We start from the raw sequence: 24,849 nt of genomic DNA on the forward strand, positions 1-24,849 counted from the left end.
TTCACGCCTTCCCTACTCTTAAGCTTCTGCTAAGACTTCTATGCCGGATTGAGGCAGAAGGAATTATGGTTATCTTAGTGGCCCCGGACTGGCCTCGCCGGGCTTGGTACGCTGATCTGGTGCGGCTGGTCGCCGACGTTCCTTGGAAGCTTCCTATCGGGAAGGATCTGCTGTCCCAAGACCCACTCTTCCATCCTGCTTTACAGTCGCTGGCTTTGACGGCTTGGCTTTTGAATGGATAGAGGTTTGTCTGAGTCGGTGATTCCAACGCTGTTAAAAGCTAAGAAATCTACTTCTAGGAAGATCTACCATCGTATGTGGAAGACGTACATTGCGTAGTATGAGTTTCTTGGGATTCATCGCTCTTTTTTTCGGTGGCTCGGATCTTGACCTTCCTAAACGGGGGGTTGAGCAGCGGTCTTCTTTCAACGGCCCTTGGCCACATACTCCTTGGAAAGTACTTTTCTTCAGGGAGTTAGGCACTTGACCCCTCCGGTGTGGTCTCTGTTGCTTCCTTGGGACCTCAATTTGGTGCTCTCGGTCCTCCAGAAGCCTCCTTTTGAGAATCTTCGGGAGATTTCCCTGCTAACGCTGTCCCAGAAGGCGGTCTTTTTGGTGGCTTTCAACTCTGCGCGCAGGGTTTCAGAATTGGCGACATTACCCTGTCATCCACTTTACTTGGTTCACAGTGATAAGGTGGTTCTTTGCCCCTGTCCAATGTTCCTTCCTCAGGTCATATCTGATTTTCATTTGAATGAAGACATTGTGTTGCCTTCCCTGTTTCCAAGGTCAAAACATCCGAAGGAAATTGCTTTGCATGCCTTGGATGTGGTCTGGGTGTTTAGGGTGTACCTGGCAACTACAGAGTCTTTTAGAAAATCAGACTCACTATTTGTGCTTATGAATGGGCCTCGGAAAGGGTTGTCTGCTTCCTCTGCGACCATTTCCAGATGGATCAGACAGACAGTGATTCAGGTCTATTCCATCAGGTTTGAAAGGCAGCCACCTTGTTTTCGGTGCACACTTTCACAAAGTTCTAAAAAGTGGACGTGTTGGTATCTGCAGATGTTTCCTTTGGCCACAAGGTTTTGCAGGCTGCTGTTTAGAGGACCTGGTCCTCTTTAACCGCTTCTGGACCGAGACCATTTCTGACACGTTGTTTACAAGTTAAAATCTGTATTTTTTGCTAGAAAATTACTTGGAACCCCCAAACATTTTATATATATATGGTGAAAAGTGAAAGGTGCGCAAATTATGAGTGATGAAAAGCGGAAAGCAGCACTAGAAAAAATAAATGTGGAAGAATAAACAAATTGGGTAGTGCGCTAACCTAATGTATATAGGAAACGCGTCGGAGGGGGCTAGCTGCGACATCCCACATCACGTACCGTTCTGCAGGCGGCCGTGTATGCTCTTGAGCTTGTTTTGTACATGTTTGTCTCGATTGATGTAAGTAGCCACCTTTTTTTCTTAATAAATCGAGACAAACATGTACAAAACAAGCTCAAGAGCATACATGGCCGCCTGCAGAACGGTACGTCATGTGGGATGTCGCAGCTAGCCCCTTCCGACGCGTTTCCACTTAGGAGTCGTCAACTGGGAATGGAGCTGCTCTCTACATCGTCTGAATCCCACCATTGCAAAGCAAACCAACCTCCAGGCTTCCTCGTGGAATTCCCTGCTTTATAGTAGTCCATGCTCAAGTCTCCCTGATTTCTGGTAAGCATCCATCTTTACCATAAAGTGTCATCATACCAACGACATAGAAAGTCCATTATGTGAAAGCTTTCCTTAAAGGTTTTCTGCGGTAAGGGGCCACCTTGACAAATATCAAGGATCTTATTTGGGAACACGATCACTTTCTTCAGAGTGGCAAGTTTATTTGGCACAGAACACCTTTCTTCATACCCGACATTGTTTGAAAGACTTGTGTTTTTTTTCAAAGTTTTTGTTCTCTTGATCAACACGGACTCAATCACAAGACTTTACATGTTTTGCACCTATTTTGATATGTGTTAATCACTAAATATTATGTTTATTGATTCCTATATACATTAGGTTAGCGCACTACCCAATTTGTTTATTCTTCCATATATATATATATATATATAATCTTTTGCAAAGACTCTGGAGAATAAAATGGCAGTCGTTGCAATTCTTGTATGTCACGCAGTATTTGCGGAGCGGTTTTTCAAACGCCATTTTCTTGAAAAAATAAATTTCCCTGCATTTAAAAAAAAAAAAAAAAAAAAAACGAAACCGTGAAGTTAGCCCATTTTTTTGTATGTTGTGAAAGATGATGTCACGCCGAGTAAATAGATACCTAACGTGTTGCGGTTTAAAATTGCGCACATCCGCGGAATGGAGGCCATCTTCGGTCAATAAAAATCTCTATAGGCTACGCTTTAAAATTTTTAACGGTTACCAGTTTAGAGTTAGAGAGTAGCTCTTTTTTTTTTAATTATTGCTCTCGCTCTGGCAATCGCGGTGATACCTCACAAGTGTGGTTTGAACAGCGCTTTCATTTGCGGGCGCCATTTCCATGTACATTTTCTTTCGTGCGCGAGCTCACGGCAACGGGGGCGCTTTAAATTATTTTTTTTATTCCCTATTTTCGCGATTTTGGTGCTGCAATCTCCCCTTCTGAGCTGTTGTGTTCTGACAGGGGGACGACCCCCCCCCCACCCACTCGCCTGAACACATCAGCTGCGAGAGCTGGTCAAATGCTGTTTTTCCAGCATGCTCGTTTGACAGAAGCCGTTGTGAGACTGGCTTCTGTTGGACAGGGAACTGTACACACGGGCTGTAAGTCGTCCAGTTTCTCCTGAACTGACCGTATGTGTACGTAGCTTTAGGCTTTTAGGAAGCATTGAGCTGAAATACTGTTTGAAATGGTGATTTAAAAAGCTTGGTGGTTCAAGAATGTTTGCATTCTTCCATTGCCTTTCTGTGTTATTGTGCTTCTGTTAGTAGTTCCATCAGAAACCTAGAGTGGTGCAATTTTGTGTGTCATCAAAAATGCAAAATCACTAATCAAGAAAGCAGGTAAAACCCCATACTTTCAATTCAGAAATTCAGATGGTGACCAAGGCCATCCCATATTCTTAGCTCATAGAGTAGCTGCTCAACAGAGAGCTTTTATATTGCACTCCAGTCTGGGGTGACATCAGGAGCAGGTCATATGCCACTGTATCATTTGTTCACACTGGTTCGACAATTAAATGATCACTGTATGTAAGAATTAGAGTTAAAACAGGAAACCTGTAAGATTTACAAATAAATGCATAAAGATTCTCAGAAATTGAGATAGCCGATATTGTCTAGCTTTGCTGTTAAGCCTATTGCTTTGTCTTGGCTGCCATTTTTTGGCAAAAGGTTACTACAAAATGACAGTTAATAGTTTTAAAATGTGATGATGAGAATAGAAGCCCACTTTGACATTTTTGGGCAATTCCATTTAACCCTAGGTTCACACATGTCCAACTGAAGTTTGCAGTTGATTTTTAAAAATAGTCCGGTGCAGTTTTTGTTCACTGGTTCAGGCGCGATTCAGGTGCAAATTTTTACTTTGAATTCACACCTGAACCGGACCTAAAATCGCACAGAACTCTTTTTAAAAACAGACTGCGGCCATCCTGGATGTATGTGAACCGGCCCTATTGCAAGACGGTACGGTTCACTTGATGTGAATCGGTTGCGGTTCAAGACGCTTCTGATTTGAATATGAAATCAGATATGATATGAAATATCTTTTTCTTAAATGCTTTCATTAATAAAGACTTAAAATCATAATTTTAAATGACCATTTTAATGTATTCATTTATTAAATATTATTCATTCAAATGTTGAAACATATTTTTTTTTAATTTTTATAAAGAATACTAGCCTGGTTTACTAAAAATATACATACGCTGTCTTTAGTTAGCCTTTATTTGCTTTTTCAACTATCCATGTATGATTAAATAAACGATGTATAGTTTATAAATAAAGAATTAAGAAAGAAGATTTGGATCAAAGCCAGCTTTGTATGTCTTTTGCCAGTGGATTATGTATCTGTTTAATTCTTTGTCTGTTGCAGAATTTGACACTCTGTCAAGTTAAGCTGTCAAATGGTTTAGCCATACAAGGACCTCCATGTCATACTGAAAATGATGCAAAGGAGAAGGCTGCCTTATATGCACTGCAGAGACTGGTAAATATGCAAAAAAAAAATTTCCATTTAAAGTGGATGTAAACCCTCACATATATATATATATATATACCCAGTGAAGTGAACAGCCTCAGATGATACACAGAGATTAAACAAATTGCCCTACTTAAGTTTTACTTGCATATCTACTGTCTTCAGCTATATGTATTTATTAGAAAGTGCACATGGTGTTAGAGATTTTCTCTTCCTGTTCAGCACTGGAAGTTGATTCTTGGCATACAGCCAAGACAGCTGATTGGAGGAAAGGGACACATAGGCAGAGCTGTGCTGTGACAAATCAAGCTCTCTGTCACAAATTTCAGCCTGGTTTTATGTTTGACAGAGAACTTGTCAGAAGTTATCATGCTAGATATTTATACTTTGGTCAAATTACTTAAGTCAGGTTAACACCCCCTTTAACTCAAGATTTTTGCACTGTGAACATATGAGAATTAAATAATTAACAAATAATCTTTTTACATTTAAAATTGCCATGACCATCTTTATAGCTTTGTAGTTTGTTTACATTGATCATTTTGCTTGTTGTAAACATATTTCATGAGTCATTGCTTTTTAAGCAACATTTAAAGTAACCTATAGTGCATCCCAAAAGTGTCAAAGCGCTTCACTTTTTCCACATTTTGTTATGTTACAGCCTTATTCCAAAATGGATTAAATTCATTATTTTATTCAAAATTCTACAAACAATACCCCCTAATGACAATGTGAAATCTTTGCAAATTTATTAAAAATAAAAATGAAAAAAATCACATGTACATAAGTATTCACAGCCTTTGGCTATGTTCACACTGATCCATCATGAAAGTCGTATGACTTCCGATCTGACTTTGCTCTGCAACTTCATGTCTGACTTCCATGCAACTTCATGTCCGACTTCCATGCAACTTCAATGAATGGGATGTGACTTTGATCCGACCATACCGGGCCCTTGAGAAAAAAAACACCGGTGTTGATTGGGACAAGGGCCTCTTCTTGACAACCCTGGGTGGTGGTTGTGGGGGTCTGCGGGCAGGAGTCTTATTGGAATCTGGAAGCCCCCTTTAACAAGTGCGGTCTTCTCTTCCATTGCTGTCTTCTCCACAGCTGGTGTCTTCATCTCCGCTGCTAACTTATCCGCTGCCGACCCAGTCCTCCTCTGATGCTGGCTCCCGCCTTTGTCTCCTCTCCGATGTCTGCCAGTTCTTTTATAGCCATGGGGTGTGGCTATCCGGTGGTGTCACCACAAGACTCCGCCCCTTGTGACATTGTGTTGTCTGATGAAACAAAGATTGAACTCTTTGGCCTTAATGGCAAGCTTCATATCTGGAGGAAACCAGGCACCGCTCATCACCTGGCCAATACCATCTCTTCAGTGAAGCATGGTGGTGGCAACAGCATGCTGTGGGGATGTTTATCAGCAGCACAAACAGGGAGACTAGTCAGGATCAAGGGAAAGATGAATGCAGCAATGTACAGAGACATCCTTGATGAAACGCTGCTCCAGAGCGCTCTGGACCTCAGACTGGGGCAGCGGTTTATCTTCCAATAGGACAACGTCCCTAAGCAAACAGCCAAGATAACAAAGGAGTGGCTACAGGACAACTCTGTGAATATCCTTGAGTGGCCCAGCCAGAGCCCAGACTTGAATCCGATTGAACATCTCTGGAGAGATCTGAAAATGGCTGTGCACCTATGCTCCCCATCCAACCTGATGGAGCTTGAGAGGTCCTGCAAAGAAGAATGGGAGAAACTACCCAAAAATAGGTGTGCCAAGCTTGTAGCATCATAGGTGCTTCAACAAAGTATTGAGCAAAGGCTGTGAATACTTATGTAGATGTGATTTTTTTTTTTTTTTTTTTTTAATGCATTTGCAAAGATTTTTTTTATGTTGTCATTATGGGGTATTGTTTATAGAATTTTGAGGAAAATAATTAATTTAATCTATTTTGGAATCAGGGTGTAACATAACAAAATGTGAAGCGCTGTGAATGCTTTCAGGATGCACTGTAAATTAAAATGCAAGGATAAACCAGAGGGTGTGAATTATTTTGGCAAAAGGACAATCATTTTTACTTTTCTTCTATCTAAAAAAAAGTCTGTCCAGGGAAGGTGACCACAGTGGATATTGCCTTTGATCTACTAAATGTTTCTGTTAACTTTTCTCCTGTAGAGTTCAGTTGGAGCAAACTTCCCTTTGCAAACACCATCACCTCTTTTTCCAAATTATCAGCCTCTTGGAGCAGGGGTACCTTCTGGACCATTGCCAGTGGTCTTTCCTCAACCAGCAGGTAAGCTCACACGTTCACAATGTGAATATATTTTATTTCTTATAAAAAATAAATATATAAAAATCGTATGCCAGCTGAACACTTAAAAAGGTATTCACAACACCTAATGAATAAAGGCCCGTACACACGTACCGATCGTCGGCATACAAACGTCGGTGGACGAAGGATCTGCCGATTGTACGCGTGTTAGTATGGTGCCTCCGACAGATGTCTGCGCACAATCCGCGGACAAAAGTCTTTCTTGCAAACATGAAAATTTTTGTATGCCGACACCAGAACGGACGATTGTTCGCCTGTCAGTACAGAATTCGGCCGACAGACCGCAGATTTGCAAGACTGGGCATGCTCAGAAAATTAAAAACACAGGGAAAGTTAACCATTACATGACATCACTTCTGCAGTCAGCTGAAGTCTGCAGACAAAATTCTTGTGCTGTCCTTGTGCTGTCTTTGCACTTTTCAACAGACACCGACATCCCGGGGAGAAAAGAGGAACATTTGTATGCCGACCATCGGTACGTGTGTACGGGGCTTAAGTCAAAACATACAAAGAAGTGCAGTGCAAAATTTCCAATAAAAAACATTGTCATCCTTAAATGGACACGCGTTGTTGTCTATTAAATAAGGGGAGCGAGCAAGCATCTTGGAGGTGGAGGGATTGTCATACATTACTTGTGTTTTCTGGATCTGTTTCAACACATGGAAGCACTTGCTGCTGCTTTCTAGGCTTTCTGGTTCACCCCATTAGATATATAGACTTTTGTTTTTTATTGGACATTTTGCGCTGCACTTCTTTATATGTTTTTACTCATTTTATTTCTTATGATTTTTGCAAGTTGCCATAGCACACCCACAGCCTTTTGCTAAAGCTTTGGGTGTGCAGGGGAAAGGTTTACGTTTTCTGAGGATTAAAGGAAACCTGTTGATTTGCCTTGCATGCTCAAAGCACAAGTTTGCTTTAAGAGAAGAGAGTGTTTGCTTTAGGCAGAACATAAAGGGTGTTGATAAATTAAAAAGTAAAATAGTATATATAATTGCAACATAAGCTATACCATAATTTAATGTTATTAAATTTACTTTTCTCTTTCGTTCATCAACGGACACAGCGCTTCATAAATCATAACCACTGGGTTATATTGCCGTCTCCAGGAGTAGGACTAGGCAGAACAAAAAACACCTGGAAACGCCCATGGGCCGTCCTCAGTTGGTATATTACCCCCCTCTCTGCTCTGGGTAATCTGTTTTAATCTTTCTAGTAGTCTGGCTGGTCTCAAGCTGATAGCCATATTTGTGTTGCACGATGATGTCACGGAGGTCATTTTCCCTTAGTCCGGGAGACGCTGGAGATGACCGAAGCCTCTTGGATATGCCGAAGTTCCTCCTCAGTTTCCTCTTCCTGTGCCCGGGGAAATTTGAACAGGGATGGCATCCATGGTGATGCTGGGTCCGAATTCTCAGCGCTCCTCCAATCGGTAGGGTGAGTCCTGGGGGTCCCTGTTATCTTTCTGTCTGCTGATAGGTACCCTGAGCCTTGGGGGGATTTTTTAGTGGTGCCAAAAGATTGTTTTTGTACTGCAAGGTCTTCGTTTCCTTATGGAGCCTCAGGGTCACATCTCCCTCATTGACCCCCTCATGGAGTGGGCAGGTCCCTCGGAACCCCTGCTTCCCATGGTTGCACTGACGGTGGTCCTGCAGTCCTTAGTGTCCCGGGTGGAAGTGGCATGTGGGCAAAGGCCCAGGAGGAAGCGTCCCCAGCCTTTCCCTGCTCAGTCTGTCTCATCTGATTCTGAGCCTGTTCCCAACGTGGACGCAGCCTGTCCAGGGGGGCTTAAAATCACACACCCAGATCCATCCGATAGTGAGGATGATTCCTCCATGTTTGCAGCAGCAAATTAAAAATGGTAAACGCACTGTAAGTGCACTGAGATTTTAAAAATGGAGGATGTGGCTGATGTAGCCCTAGACGTGGCTGTGTCGTTTGGTACGCATAAGTCACCTCGCACTCCAAAAGTGTTTCCTTATGTGCCTTATTTTGACAGGTTTTCCTGTAGGGAATGGGAACAACCAAAATGACCCTTTGTGGTCCACAAACGTTTTGCTGTACGTTACGCTTTTGAGGAGTCACTTTTAAAAATGTGAAATAGTCCACCAGTGGTGGACCCTCCTGTTTCCAGGTTGAACAAAGCTAACATGATCCCAGTAGAGGAATCCCCATCCTTTAAGGACCCGGCTGACAGGAAAGCAGAGGCTGTGGCACACAGCATGTTTACTATGGCTTGCGGACAGTCTTTGCCTCAGCCCTGGTGTCTCAAACCCTAACTGAATGGGCCAAGCTTTTGCACCAGGGATTGGGAGGTGAGCAGGTCCCCACTGCTTATGTTGGTTTAGCGGACCAGTTGGTTCATGGGCTGCAGTTTATTTGTGATGCAGCTTTAGTTTTGGCCTCTAAGAAAGCTCTCATTGATCTGCCCTTGATAACATCATTAAGGGTATCACGGGGGAGAAGAGTACCTTCCTGCCGTAGTCTAGGAAAGGGAAGGCTCCTCGTCGCAGACGGGGGCCCTCCATCTCAGCACAAAGAAAATTATTTTGTGCTTCTGGGATGGAGAATAAGGGAATTAGATCTTTCAAATCTTCCCTTGGAGGTTCCAAGCATCCTTGGTCTGGTAAGCCTAGAGCTAGCTTCCCTGGACCCGCAGACAAGACTCCTTCAGCATCAAGATCTGCCCTCACCCATTATTGGGGTGGGGGGACATCTTCACTGGTTTCCAGCCTCGTGGACCTCCTTCATGAGCGTCAAGGGGATCCACAAAATGATTATTTTGGGGGTACCCAAAAAGGGGGACATAGCTTGTCCTTTTCAGTTTTTTTGGGTCCTGAGACTTTGTGCGGATTTAATTCCTGCAAAGGTTCAAGTGATGTCCGAACTACCTAAGGTCCCCCCTATCCCTGTCCAGGGAATTGATTTATCTAGGTCTGTTTCTCATTCTGACCAGGGTGGTCCTTCCTCTGGACAAACTTAAGGAACCACAGGCCGTGATTCCCCCGGCTGCTGTCACACAGATAATTCTCTCCCTTTTTGCCAATAGGTTTTGAGTCTGGTGGTATCCACCTTCAAGACAGTTCTGTTTGCACAGTCCTACATGCAGCTCCTTTAGCAGGTTCGGCTCCAAAGGAGGATACCAAGGTTTGTGGCGAGATCACGGGTTCCTCTGGCAGATCCCGCAGGCGTCCAAGGGCCAAGGTAAGGCCAGTATCGTCGTCTCAGGCTTCTTCCGCAATTCCTACGAGGACTCAAGGGCGAGGATCTTGCAATCAGTCTGGTGGCCATAAACGTCCCTTGGGGGCTTCCTTTCAGAGAAGACCAGTTGTCCCAAGGGCTGATCTACCATCCTGATTTACAGTCGCTGTTTTTTTTTGGCTTAGCTATTGAAAGCCAAGTACTGAGGGATAGAGGTCTGTCTGGATCAGTTATCCCTACTATGGTGAAGGCGAAGGAAGTCGTCTTTCAGCAAGATATACCATCGTACGTGGAAAGCGTACATTTCTTGGTGTGAGTTGATTGGCGCTCATCCTTGATCCTTTTCTGTGGCTCGGATTTTAACCTTTCTTCAACAGGGCGTTGATCAGAAGTTGGCCTTGAGTACCATCAAGGGCCAGGTGTCTGCCCTGGCAATCTTCTTTCATCGACCCCTAGCCACGCACTCTTTAGTTCGTACCTTCATTCAGGGGGTTTAACATGTGGCTCCACCTGTACGGTTTCTTTTGCCACCATGGGATTTAAATTTAGTACTTTTGGTTCTCCAGAAACCTCCATTTGAGAATATTCAGGAGATTCCCTTGCCTACGTTATCCCGTAAGGTGACATTCTTGGTGGCTATTACCTCGGCCCACAGGGTATCGGAATTGGCGGCATTATCCTGTCGCAGTCCCTATTTAGTGGTCCATAGGGATAAAGTGGTTCTTCATCCCTGTTCATCATTCCTGCCTGAAGTTGTCTCTGACTTCCATTTGAATGAGGACATTGTGCTGCCTTCCTTGTGTCCCAAGCTGGCTCATCCCAGGGAATTTGCTTTGCGTACCTTGGATGTGGTTTGTGCGGTTTGGGTGTATCTGGCAGCTACTGAGTCCTTTCAGAGTTCAGACTCGATTTTGTGTTTATGGACAGAACAAGGAAAGGGCTGGCCGCTTCTTTGGCTAACATCTTCAGATGGATCAGGCAGACAGTGACTCAGGCCTATTCCATTAAAGGTCAGGTTCTACCTTTCCCTGTGATGGGGCATTCTACTCTGGCACTGAGTACTTCTTGGGCCTTCCGTCATCTGCCACAAATATCGCAAGTTTGCAAGGCGGCCACTTGGTCGTCGAGGCATCCTTTCACAAAATTCTATAAGGTAGATACTTTGGCATCTGCGGATGCTTCTTTTGACTGCAAAATTTTGCCGGCTGCTGTTTAAGAGGAGCTGTTCCCTCTTGAGGGTTTTTTTCTTCTTTAAACTTTTTTTATTTTTCAAATTGTGCTCCTGTGACCCGGTTAAAGCTTCTGTGTCCTGGTTATAGGCTCTTATGTTTAGCCTTGGGTTATTTTCCCCACCCCTCATTTTTCTTTTGGCACTGCCTTGGGCGTCCCAGTAGTTATGATTTATGGAGCGCTGTGTCCGTTGAACGAAAGAAAAAATGGGATTTTTATACTTACTATAAAATCTATTTCTCTGAGTTCGACGGACACGGCACCCACCCCTCTATTGAGTTCTGACACTTATAATACTGCTTGCTACTAAACTGATTACCTAGAGCAGAGAGGGGGGTTATATACCAGCTGAGAACAGCCCATGGGTGTAGCCAGGTGTTTTTGTTCCGCCTAGTCCTACTCCTGGAGGAGGCACTATAACCTAGTAGTTATGATTTTATGAGCGCTGTGTCCGTCGATAAACTCTGAGAAATGGATTTTACGGTAAGTACAAAAATCCCATTGTCTTATCCGTACAGTCAACACAGGCAACTTAAGCAAACACCATGGGTTATAGGCTTGTACCTTTCAGTGATTGGACACTGGCAAGCTTTTGTGGACACACCCCCTAGGGCTCTCCCCTGTAACACTACCCCACTTTGTGAGTCCTCAGTCTTTTGCTAATGTCTGTAGCTGATGGACCTCTTCTCCTTCCTGAAGAAACCAGCGTCACTATGTTATTATTTTTGTAAAGATTTCTTCAAATATCCTCACTGTCTACAGAAGCAATGTATCTGGATCTGTGCAACCTCGTTAAGACCTTGGGAGCCATACCTGGACCCCATGATGTGATTTTGTAAAATAAGCAGCCTATTTAACAAGAGCAGTTTTTTTTTGTTTTTTTTAATATGTCAATATTTCTGGGGACAGATTACAGCCTAAATTCAGCCATCTTTGTCCAGAGTCAGAGTTCAAAAACTCTCTGCATCTTTACCTACTCTTTGTTTTCAACCAGAGTCAGACTATGATATACCAGAACTAGAGGATGCTGAATGACAGAGGAATGAAGAGGATGTAGCAGCAGTGTTGGGAGGAAGCTTCAGAAGATTTCTCTCCCCCACACTGTCACTATATTGAAAAATGATGTTTCCGCAATATGCTTGCCAATGTTAAAAAGCTCATTGCCTCTGTCAGCAAAAGCCTTGGCATTTTACAGTTGGACTCCATTTCGCCACGCCTCTTTAGATCCAAAGAGACCTACAAAGCCTTGTAAAACATTCCCTGTTCATTAACATATATAATGTACAGTCTATGATGACTGGGTCACTCCTAAAAAGGATTTTTGACTCTGCTGTCTCTTACCTAAACAAATATCTCACTCTACCCATTGAAAATGCTGTATCATTTAAAGATCTTTCCAACAGGAAATTGGAGACGTTTTTAAAAACTCTCTTTACCCTGGCTGGCCCAGCCCTACAACCAAATCTTGTCAAACCGCAGAAGACTGGACCAGGACTATGAACAAATGACATGACCCTGTCTTTTAGGTTTGTAATGTTGCAGACTGATTACAACAGCTTCCATCTGCTTTTCTTTTCTGTGTCAGTATCCTGGAACACATCATTGGACAAACATCCAGGATGGCTCTTATCTCTGTTCATATGTGCAAGACTTTCTGGCTAAAAGCTTGGACAGCAGAACCTGGCTGTAAAAGAAGCCTCATGCGTAAGTGTTTCAAGGAAGAAGTCTGTTTGGTGGGGCTCTTGACCAGTTCATTAAAGAAATCACAGGTGTAAAAGATTTGCTTCCTAAGAGAAAGGTAACAAAACCCTCCTCTTCAGGTGCTCCTAGCTCCATGAAAACCCAGACCCAATGTCAAAGCTCAAGCTCAGCCCTTCCTTTCGGCACAAGGCTTGGCCCACAAAAGCCACTAAGCCTTTCCTGAAAGCCCTCTTCGCAATGAAGGGACGCCCTCACTCCTTAGAGTGGGTGGACATCTGTTGCAGTTTGCATCTCACTGGATCATAGATGACCCAGACCTGTTGGTTCAATCTGTGGTTTCCAAAGGTTATAAAATAGGGTTAAAAAACTCTACTTCATTGCTTTCCTTTGTCAAATCAACCAAAAACTGTCCAGGGGAAGATTTGCAAAAGTCCCCGAATTTCCTCCTGTTCGAGGGAGTTGTAGTACCAGTACTACCTCAGGACAGGTTTAAGGGATTCTATTCAAACCTGATCATACCAAAACCCAACAGAGCTACCTGTCCCATCCTGAACCTAAAATCCCTCAACAAATTCCTTCACGTTCAAAAAATTTTTATGGAATCAGCAAGGTCAGTAATTGCCTCTCTGAGACCATGGAAACACATACTATCAGTGGACATCCAGGGTTCCTATCAACATGCTCCTATTTATTATACAGGAATTGTACAGCGCCAACAGTTTGCACAGCGCTTTACAGCATGAGGACAAACAGTACAGTTGCGATACAATTGAATACAAGAGGAATCAGAGGGCCCTGTTCATTACAGCTTACAATCTAAAATACCAACCACATCAGCATTTTCTATGCTTTACAGTTGCCTTTTGGCCTATCATCTGCTCCAAGGGTTTTCACAAACATCTGAGCACCCTTACTTGCCCTTCTTAGAGCATCCAGGTGACAGGCTATCTGGACTACCTTCTCATGAAGGATGCATCCCCCTCTCAACTTTCAGAAAATGTCCAAAGAAGAATTCAATTCCAGCAGGCCTTTGGTTGGGTGGTCAACTTAAAAAAAAAAAAAAAAATCTGGTTTCCAGCCCTCCATGGGCCTATAGTATCTGGGTATAATTCTTGATATGTCTCAAGCAAGTGTTTTTCTTCCAGAAAAATAACTTTTTTTTTTTCCCCTCGAAGAAAGAGCTCATGCTTGACAGCTAAGATCCCAAAGAAATCATACAGCGAGATTCACCGTGAGAGTTCTGGGCCTAAGGGTTGCTTCCTGCAAGGCAGTACCCTTCGTCCATTTCTATTTAAGAACTCTCCAACTAAACATTGGAAAAAGTAGGCTCTGGACCTACCCACACTTCTATTCTCCCAAACAAAAAGTTCCTAGTTCTGATGGAACTCTCAAGGTGGGAAAACCATTCCTTGACCTACAATTAGAAGGTTCTTGCAACAGGTGCAAGTCTGTCAGAGTCTTTTAATCCTTAATGATTCAAGGAACATGGCCAAGGTTGAAGGCCAAACTCCCTATCAATATTTTGGAGCTCAGAGCTGACAGGCTGTCCCTCCTGCACTGGACTACCCTTCTAAAGGGACTCGCAGTTCGGTGCAGTCAATCAATTTCACCACAGTGGTATATATCAACCATCAAGGGGGAACGAGGAGCATGGCTGCCTTGGAATAAAGCAAACCAGATTATCTCATGGACGGAAACTCACTGTCCAATGATTTCTGCAATCCACTTCCCAGGAGTTTGGCAGGCAGATGATCTCAGCTTTCACTGCCTGGGCCAAGGGGAATGGTCTCTTAATCCAGATCTGTTCAATCTGAAATGCCAGAAATGGGGGACTCCGGATGTGGCAATCCTAGCCCCCACATACATCAACAACAAGCTACCTCTATTTGTATTCAGAACCAGGCATCCTATAGCTCTGGCCTCCGATGTTCTAGTTTTCTCTTTTTCTCCGTTTAGGCTGGTTTATGCCTTCCCTCCATTAGGCATTCTACCCCATCTGCTCCACAAAATAGAGCGAGAGAGAAAGACAGCGATTCTTTTGGTACCAAATTGCCCCACTAACAATCTGGTACATAAGCATGCTCAGACATTTTGAAGAAAACCTCTGGCTTCTTCCCAACAGATCTGTTATCTATCTGAAGGCCTCTATTCCACCCTGCTTCAGAGTCTCTGGCTTTAATAGCATAGCTGTTGAAACCCAGGTCCGAAAGGATAGAGGGGTCTCAAAGTCTGCCATTGCTACCTTACTGAAGACAAGAAAAGCCATATCCAGGAAGATTTATTATCGTACCTGGATATGGCTTTCAGAGATTGCTCTGTGTTCTGGCCTTCCTACTAACAGATCTTGACCAGACTCTAGCTCTCGGCACTCTAAAAGGGCAGGTCTCCTTATCCGTGATTAAGCTTCAAGGGAAGGAGTGAAACGAGTTGGGGCATGGCCTGGCGGGAACCCAGGCTGAGACTGCTGTTCACTTCAATACAGCGGATCTGTCCTAATGTGCGCCCCCCCTGGACATACTATTTGTTCACACTAATGTTTAGAGCTGAGACAAGCTCCTTCCCTGGCCAGCACTCACAGCGATGGGCACAGAATCAGCGTTCCCTTTCAGCTTACGCAGCACACAACCTTCATTTACTGGTTCACCGTGAAGACAAGAAAAGCCACATTGTACCTGCATATCCTACTACGCCTGGTGTGAGCATGGTCAATTTCATTCCAGAGATTGTGCTGTACCCAGTGTTCTGGCCTTCCTACAAACAGATCTTGACCAGAATGTAGCTCTCAGCACTCTAACAGGGCAAGTCTCTGACTTATCCATCTTTTTCTAAAGGCCTCTAGCTTCAGGTTACCTCAAAAATAACTACTTGAACCCATTAGGGATATTCCCTTTGAGACTCTTGCAAGCAAAATAGCCTTTCTGGTGGCCATTATGCTGGTTAGACATATCTCAGAACTAGTGTCTCTTTCCTGCGAAGAGCCCTTCCTCATACTACACAACGTCAATGTCATATTACACCTTAGACCGTTCTTCCTTCCAAAGGTGGTTTTAGCATTAGGGAATGTAATCACTAGAGCTTATACTCTAAAACAAACACCTCCTCCCGCTTTCCTATGCACACACAAGAGGACATGTTCTCAAAAGCTTGCCAGTGTCCAATCACTTGAAGGTGCAAACCTAAAACCCATGATTTATGAATAAGTTTCCTGTTTCCTGTGTTCTGTACTGTACTCCAAGGTATGGAATTTACAGTTAAGCCAAAATTCCTCTTTTCCTTTTCAGTCTGGGGCTGCTGTAATTTTCTATAGAATTTAATGCGATATGGAAACCTAGAGATGTTCTGTACACTGTTGGTGTACAGGATGCCACTAGAAATGTAATTTCCTGCTTGTGTGATTAGGTCACTGCTTTTTTCAGAAGCCTGCACTGGGATGCTAGTCCGATTTTAGGCATCCCCTGCAGTAGACATTTCAGAGGACACTACAGTGGGGGGTGATGTGAAGGGGGGCAGAGGATACTACTGTGACGCTATAAAACCCCTCCCTCCATCCGAGGAACTTTGATTTCCTCCATGTTGTCCAGGTAGATCCAACCTCTGAAAGATCCTCCCACTCAGAATCAGTCTACAAAGGCATTTGGAAGCAAATGGTTATTTCTTCACAGCAAAAAATGATTGAGATCTTCAACAAAGATTTAAAAATCTCCGCCGTGTACATAGTTCATCTAAAGAGCTTCGCTTTTCTCAACAAAAGTGGACATATGTTTTAACTACTTCCCACCCGCTGACAGCAGAGAGGTGCGCTCTCGCCCTGGGACAATGTCATATGACGGCACCATAGAACGGCCACTCTCACTCGACCGCGCCGATCATTCCGTGTTCTTAGGAGACCGATCAGTGCCCATTAGGGATGCCAGTCAGTGCCCACCAGTGCGTCTATCAGTGGTAATTAATGCCCCTCAGTCCAGTATATTAGTGCTCCTCATCAGTGCCACCTTATTAGTGCCCTTTAGTGGCACCTCATCAGTGCAGCCTATTAGTGCCCATCAGTACCGCCTCATCAGTGCACATCAGTGAAGGAGAAAAATTACTTATTTACAAAATTTACTGACAGAAAAACTTTTTTTTTTTTTTTCATATTTTCGGCCTTTTTTTAGTAAAAAATAAAAAACAAGCAATGATTATTTACCACCGAAGGAAAGCTCTGTGTGAAAAAAATAACAATTTTATTTGGCTACAGTGTTGCATGACCACGCAATTGTCATTCAAAGTGTGAGAGTTCTGAAAGCTAAAAATTGGCTTAGGCAGGAGGGGGGTGGTCAACTGGTTAAGCACAAGACTGAAACTCTTTGCAGCATTATGTAAATTATGCAACATTCTTTTTCAACTTTGCCAATGTTATCCCTCCAGCACCACATGTCTTCAATAGTGTTTCCTGGCGGCCGCCTGTACCACTTCTTAATAAACCCTACTACCAAGGAACATATCCAGGGCAGATGCCAGCTGGGAGTCACAACCAATTCATACCACTACAGGTAAGAAAAGAAGCTCAAATGCAAATGATTGAAGAAAGTATACAATTTCATCATACCAGTGATTGATGTTTGTAATGTTGAGGGCATGGTGAATGAAACATTATAGAGTATAGTTGTAATATTAGTCATTGAGAGACTTGCTCATTTTCCAGATAATATTTGTGGTTTTAGCACCTAATAGAGTTATTATTATTTAAATGATCAAAATATAATGTGAGAATTCTAGTTTGGTAGAAAGTGAATCTTGTCAGAGTGGTTGTAAACCCTTATTTATACATATATTTATAGTGAAGTGACTAGCCTCAGATGATACACCGAGACTAAACAAATCCTCCTGCATACCTTGTACATGTTTATCTGCAGCATCTTTCCTCTACATCAGTTCAAAGTACACAGATCAAAGTATTTTTCTCAGCGGCTGGGATCTGATGTCACACCATAGAACTAAAACAAATGGCTGAGTGTAATCTGAGAGCTGATTGGAGGAAAGTGACACATCCCTGTCTTTACGTGCTCAGAGAAGCATAGAGCTCAGGGTATAGTCATCCGCTGTGTGCTGGAGGGAGGGCAGCCCTCTCCCAGGAGGCTGAGGTGTTAGCTTAATCTCTTAAGCTTTATACACACGATCAGATTATCAAACCAATTTTCTTTAGTTTTTTGTTGCATGCTAGTCTCATATAGAAAGTGAAGAGGTTACTTTTATATGAAAATTCTCATATAACAGAATTCAACTTCAGAAGTGATGTCATGTGTTGAATTTTTTTGTTTGATTTCTTTCGTTTAAAAGCATGCATAGTCTTGCTCTTAAGATTTTCTTTTGGACGAAAATTGTACTAATTGAATGAAAATCGTATGTTGTGTTCACGTACGATTAAAACTTTATAGCCTGCACATCCAGTTTTTGTCATCTGCAAATTCGTAATCGGCTGTCGAAAAGAACCATACTAACGATCATATAATCAGCCGATCATTCGACGAGCGAAATTTTACTTCCGATTTTCTTATCGTGTGTACGGGCCTTAAGGGGTGAGCCATGAGGTCAGAGAGGAAACGGACATGATGCTTTGGATTCCATTTAGTACACACTATAGCAGGGCTTAAAATTTCAAGTCCTGAGCTACTAGCCAGGCCTTAAGGGTTACGCGCCACTACTTGCCCCACCTAACCCCTACCCTGCCCCGCCCCTAAATGCGCCCTCAAAAAATTATTTTATAAAATTACACTGTTAAATGTTTTTGCATGACTGCAGAAGTTGCACAAATAAATATTAATAACAACAGTGTGATTGTATGTGCGTTTTACCTGGATTTTAGGTGCACTTCTATTGAATTCTATTACACAGTGCATTTTCTGAAGCCGCATCAAAGATGCAGCATGCAGGACTTTAAAGCGCTTTCATGAAAACGCACTTTGTAATAGAAATTCAATAGAAATGCACCTAAAATCCAGGTAAAACGCACATACAATTACACTGGCCAAACCACAGTTCACCAGTTATTAGGGATAAGAGAGTGAATAGGGGGGTCTGGGTTGTAATATTATATGTTAATGAAGAGCAGAGTGAAGGACTGTAGAGAAAGTGCTAAGGCTGTATTTTGGGACAGGACAGGGTCAGCTAAATGGCTGCTTGGAATGCTCAGAGCTGGGACCAGAGGCTGCAGGACATACAGTACAGATTTATGGAGAGGACAGCTGAAAGATAGAAGTATATGAAGGGTTAATGGGAACAGAGGACTTACGATTGTGCAGGGAAGATAAAGACAAGTGTGAGGACAAAGTGAAAGTAACCTGGCCAAGTAGAACAAACCAACAGGGGGGGGGAGCTTGGAAGGAGAGAAGTGATTAACGGCTGCAGGAGAGATAAGTGGCTGGAACGGAGGAGTCCAGAAATCATGCATTGTGCTGCTGCAATAACAGGAGGGAGAATGACATTCACTCCTGTCAGGCAGGTGAAGACAGAAGCTCCTAGTGCGCCCCCCCCCCCCCCCCCCCTCATCACAGATATGGACACTGCCCACCCCTGCACGTCCAGACAGTGTTCTGTTTCTTCCTCTCCTTGCTCGCATTCAATCAGTTTTCACTCGCAAAATGTGAGCAGGCGAGTGAAAAATTTGAGGGCTGCACTATAGAGCAGTGGTTCTCCACTCCGGTCCTCGGGGCCCACTAACAGGCCAGATTTTAAGTATCACCTTGGGGAGATGCAGACTAGAATACTGCAATCACTGAGCAGCAAAATATATCACCTGTGATGGATTTCAGTTATCTTGCAAACCTGGCCTGTTAGTGTGTCCCGAGGTCCGGAATTGATAACCACTGCTATAGAGGAATGTGTTCTTTGTACATTTTTCATGCCTGAGGCAACACCACTTAAAACCACTGTAACCATTTTCCAGTAGTGAGTGAAGTGGATGCTCAGAAATTCAGAATGACAGTGGTTTCAGCATGCATCAAAGTAAACCTTTGAAAAAAGCAAAATAATAACCATAATCAACTGCTACTTCTAGTGCCCCATTGTTGGCAATCTAATAAAGGAAAGTCATTATCAAAATGAATTTGCAGGTAAGGTGGTGTAAACCTGGGTACGCATAGTTTTCTAACACCTACTGAGAACTTCTCAGTGCTTGTTATGAATCTGTGCCAAGTATTTACATGAACAAGCTGGTAAATCTTTTAAACAAGCTATCGCTGACTGTGCCCGTATATTCTGCATTGTAAAAGGACCCATTCACACCACTATGCATTAGTGTAGCCCACATAGATAAGTTAATTTGCCTTGTGTCCTATGTGTTCGGTTCAGTGTACTGAAAAAAAAAAGTACAACACACTACACCACATAACAACATGCTATGGTACCTAAAGATGAATGAAATGTCAGTTTGTGAAATTTCAGTAAAGGTAATAAAAAAAAAATGTAAACAGTGTGATGGGTTGTATTTAGCACATGGTCTTGTTTTCTTCACAGCACACACCAGCGGCCATGGTAAAACAGTCTGCTGGTGTAAAGGGGCCTTTACTGTTGACAACAGAGGAATTGTGATTTTCTATGAGAACAGACTCTTGGGATAGTGCTAGCCCTGTATTGCAAACAACCAGCATGTGTTTGAGGTGTTAGATACCCCACCTCTAGAGTCTTTGTTGTGATCTCTGAGAAGGAATAATTTCACAATAAATGTTTGTTAACACGTGCGGAAGCCCTTGCCGTCCCCCCTTAAAAGTGATCCACGGTGGATCACATTCCAGTGGGGGAATTGACAGGCGGCTCTGAGATTATATGTCACCTCCTCGCTGATTATTATAACCCTGAAAAACTCATGTCACCATGCCACAACCATGTGCATTGCACACAGTGGCGGCACGGCCCCATTCACTTCAAGGGTTCGCGTTTGGCGGCAGTGCAGCTTTGCGTTATTCTCACCTCTATCACTTCATTGGCTAACCCATAAAAAGAGATAACCTTAGGTTAGCGCATTATGGTATTTTTACCAAACTAATATCGGTGTAACACTTAAAAGTAATAAAAAGGTTAATTAACCACTTGCCGACTGCCTAACGCCGATCTACGTCGGCAGTCAGCCCCTCACAGGCAAAGTGACGTAGGGCTACGTCACTAGCTTGTGAGGGTCTAGGGAGCGAGCGCGCGCTCCCGCGTGGTCACGGACCCCTCCGCGCGTGTGACCGGCGGACCCGATGTCCGCCGGTCACTCGGCGATCGGCGGGGGAGAGGGAGAATGTCAGGCAGCTTGTGTAAACAAGCCACCTGTCATTCTCCTTGCTGTTAGGATACTGATCACTCGGATCTAGTATGTAGATCCGTTGATCAGTGTCCATACAGCTCAAGCCCCAGCCAATCACAGTAGAAAGCACGCCCCTAGGGATACACACAGCCCCTCCCTCCCAAATAAAGTTAACCCCTTCACTACCAGTGTATTTTTACAGTAACAGTGCATATATATATAGCACTGATTACTGTAGAAATGTCACTGGTAACCCCAAAAGTGTCAAAAATGTCAGTCAAGGGTCCGATCTGTCCGCCCCAATGTCGCAGTACCGCAAAAAAAATCGCAGATCGCCGCCATTACACGTTAAAAAAAAAAACAAAAATGACAGAAATCTTTCCCTTTGTTAGTAAACGCGATAACTTTTGCGCAAACCAATCAAAATACGCTTTTTGCGGTTTTTTTTTACCAAACATAGGTAGCATAAAACAAATTGGCCGAAAAAGTAAAAAAAATTTGATTTTTAAATTTTTTTTTGGGGAATTTCATATAAAAAAATGTGAAAAATATTGCTATTTTTGCAAAATTGACGCTCTTTTTTTGTTTATAGCGCGTGATCAAAAAATCGCACAGGTGATCAAATACCACCAAAAGAAAGCTCTGTTTGTGGGAAAAAAAGGACGCCAAATTCGTTTAGGTACAGCGTCGCACGACCGCGCAATTGTCCGTTAAAGTCACGCAGTGCCGAATCGCAAAATACCCCCTGGTCGGAATGGGGGTAAAATCTTCCGGGGCTTAAGTGGTTAAAGAATATCACAGAGATTATCACTTCCTTAAAACATCACTAGTTTCTGCCTGATGATCATTTTGAGGTTTAATGAGGTGCTCTTTAAGGAGAGCAGGAAAAATAGTCAGTTGAGGTAGAGATGAAATGCAGATTTATGAGATAAATTGCCATTTTATCAGAAATTGAGAATTTCAGTAGCTAAAAATCTATTTCATATCGAATAATCCTAGTTTTACCCCAAGGTGTTTATGATTTCAACATTCAGAGAAAATGACTACAGGGTAAATTTAATGAATGCAGTTAAAATAACTTGTGCATCTTAGTGAAATGGTTCTATTGTGTGTACTTATGAAACATTGTGTCTTTTTTCAAGGTAACCAAACAAAGAGTAGCTGTTAATAGGAATGCTGAAGTCCGAGAGCCGTCATGTTCTTCACAAGGCATTTCAAGTACCGAGCAGAGACTGATACCTGATGTGGCCAGTCATCTTCCTTCACACAGGTCTCATGTTCCTGGGACTTCTCCACAAACCCCTCCAAACAAGGACAAGTCTGCTCCACCTGGCTCTTCAACTCCTCAATCTAAGCCCACTCCGGGATCAGGCAGCAGGCGAAAACCTCGGAAATTAGCCGTGAACTTTAGCGTTCCAAAAGCTTCAGAATAAAGCAGACTGTTATCTAGTCTATTTCCAACATCTGTAATATCGCCTTAACATTGCTGTGTACACACAGTGTGAGCTGCTGTCTACTGTTTTAAATCATGAGCTTAATTTTATTTTTTATTTTACAGAATAATACACTAGTACACTTTATGCCTCTTGTTTAAATTAAAATATATTTTCATTTCCTGACACCACGATTAGAACATCTTCAGCATTCCAGCTTACTTAAGTAGTAGCTGTGTTGCTGAAGGCCAGATATTACATAACAATTGCACAGAGCAAACAAGTGTATTAAGCCATAGCAGACAATTCGATTTACCAGATGATCAAATACATGCAATTGTTGATTGGTTGCCATGAATTAGGGCACATCAAACACAGCTCCCTTTTTAACATATTATGCCCAGAGCAAGTTATTGAGATCATACGGATAATTCTGTTATCAGTCTTGATTTGTGAAGATTTTTAAAGTATTGCTATGAATGTGAGGTTTATATATTACTATTTTTTCACTCGATCAACTTATTTAGGCGGTTCCTCAAAATAGAAAATGGCTGCACTGCCCATGGGCAATATAGGGCAGACAGTTCTCCTCCCCAACACTTAAAGCTTGTTTCCACTTTTTTGCAGTCAAATTGGGATAACACATACTTTATATTTGTTACATGTTCCCATTCACATAGCATAGCTTAAAAAAATTAAAAGTTGCAGCTTACGTTTTTATAGGAATATTTTAGATAGTTTTTTGTTTATGAGGGGGCTATGCAACTTTGTTTGCCTGTCTGTACTGTGCAGGCAGATCTTCATTAACAATTGTAACTGGATTTGAACACTTTCTGTTCGCTGGAATTGTTGCATTGTATGTTAATGAGACAGATATGGAACAGATTTATTCTAAAGCTTAGTACACACAGGCTGAATGTCGGTTCGATAGAAACCAGCTGACGTTTGGCCCGTGTGTATTGCAGTCGGTCCAACGGAAGCCAGCCGTTCAATCGGCTTCTGTCGAAGAGGCATGACTGAAAAAGGTCTGCTGATTTGGCTCCCGATCAGAGCTCTCAGCCAATGGCGCTGACCAAAATGTTCTGGGGGGGGGACTGTCCCCATGTCAGAACACAATAGAACAGCAGGGGAGATTGCTGTACCAACATCTGATAGTTAGTACAGCCGCTCCTCCTGAGCTGTGAGTTTTTTTTATACATTCAGCCCTGCTGGGTTGAATGTAAAGAAAACTACTATCATATACTAGGCATGAGGCTGGCCATACAGAATACAATTCTCTTGTACAATTTTCCTTTAGATTTACCAAAACCATATATTATGGAGTCAAACCTAAACACTGTCTATTTGTATGCAATCAGGCAGGCCTTTGCACTATATAGTTGAGGGTAATTCTAAATAAATTGTATAATGTATGACCAACCTAACTTTGTTCAAAAAACCCTGTAGTCAGCCATGACACCTTGTCCTGAGAAACATCTAAAAGGTAATAAATATAAAACAAAAATTAAAAATTGGCTTGCTGTGTGAAAGGAAATACACAACAAGCATATGTTTGGTTTCTTTAAATTTGACTACAAAAGTGGAAATATCCTTTAAGGCTGGGTTCACACTATTGTGAATTGTATGCGGGTTTCCCTGTATCCAATTCCCATGTCAGGAGATTGTGAATGGCTCTCTATGGAGCTAGTTCACATATCTCCGGAACGGCTCCAGTGCGAATTGCACAGGAGTCCTGTGTGTTTTCTGGTCCGAATTCAGACAAAAATTTGGACTGAAATCAGACCTGAAACGTTGAACAGGGACACACCGGACCAGCCTAATGCCCCATACACACGTGCAGATTATCTGCAGACTTTTGTCTGCAGACTTACCAAAACCATATAATATGAGGTCAAACCTAAACACTTTCAATTTGTATGCAATCCGGCAGGCCCTTGCACTACATAGAAAAGGTAAATCTGAAGACAAAAGTCTGCAGATAATCTGCACGTGTGTATGGGGCATAAGAGTCTCCCTTCCCTAGTATGAGCCTGTCTTAGGATGGCCATACAGAAACAAATGTCTTGCAGAAAACAGCAGGTAGTGTGAGATCGATCTGTGCCTGTCCAGATTATCACTGAGTGGTGTTATTCACTGGCTTGACACGGGGTGATTTTACAGGTTCCTGGAGTAAAAGGGTTTGCACTAGATTCAGAGTTTGTTTTTTTAATGGGTGCAGAAACCTGTTAAAAATGGGTTGAACAGTCCTTCCGTGCCCTTTACCCACACCAAAAACAATAAAGGTGCAGCTGCACGATAAGCTATTCTCCCTTGTCTAAACTATAAAGGTTTCAGGAAGATGCACTGAGCATTCTTATGTTTTCGAAAACATCCTAATGTTTAAAATCCTTTTATGTTAACATGGGTTTTTTGTTGGTTTACATTGCTATTAGCAACAGATGATTTATTTCCTTCCTTTCCAAAAATTCCTATTTTTAAAATACTGCAGGATTTGATGTACAG

General features: G+C 42.7%; 1 protein-coding gene across 3 annotated transcripts in view; it reads left to right on the forward strand.

The window, feature by feature from the left end:
- Window positions 1-22,933, forward strand: part of XRN1 (5'-3' exoribonuclease 1) — a 223,576-nt gene extending 200,643 nt beyond the window's left edge. For 2 of the 3 annotated variants that reach the window (XM_082248987.1, XM_082248989.1), the window contains exons 40-43: window positions 4,079-4,192; window positions 6,360-6,477; window positions 17,056-17,180; window positions 22,057-22,932. In XM_082248987.1, the coding sequence (XP_082105113.1) occupies window positions 4,079-4,192; window positions 6,360-6,477; window positions 17,056-17,180; window positions 22,057-22,347 (648 nt within the window). In that variant the 3' untranslated portion in view covers window positions 22,348-22,932. Of the gene's footprint in view, window positions 1-4,078; window positions 4,193-6,359; window positions 6,478-17,055; window positions 17,181-22,056 lie in introns of all 3 variants that reach the window. The other variant, XM_082248988.1, reaches the window with a different exon arrangement.
- Window positions 22,934-24,849: the final 1,916 nt, after the last annotated feature.

This window comes from Pelophylax lessonae, assembly GCF_965119305.1.
Source record: "Pelophylax lessonae genome assembly, chromosome: 3".
NCBI classification, from domain to species: Eukaryota; Metazoa; Chordata; class Amphibia; order Anura; family Ranidae; genus Pelophylax; species Pelophylax lessonae.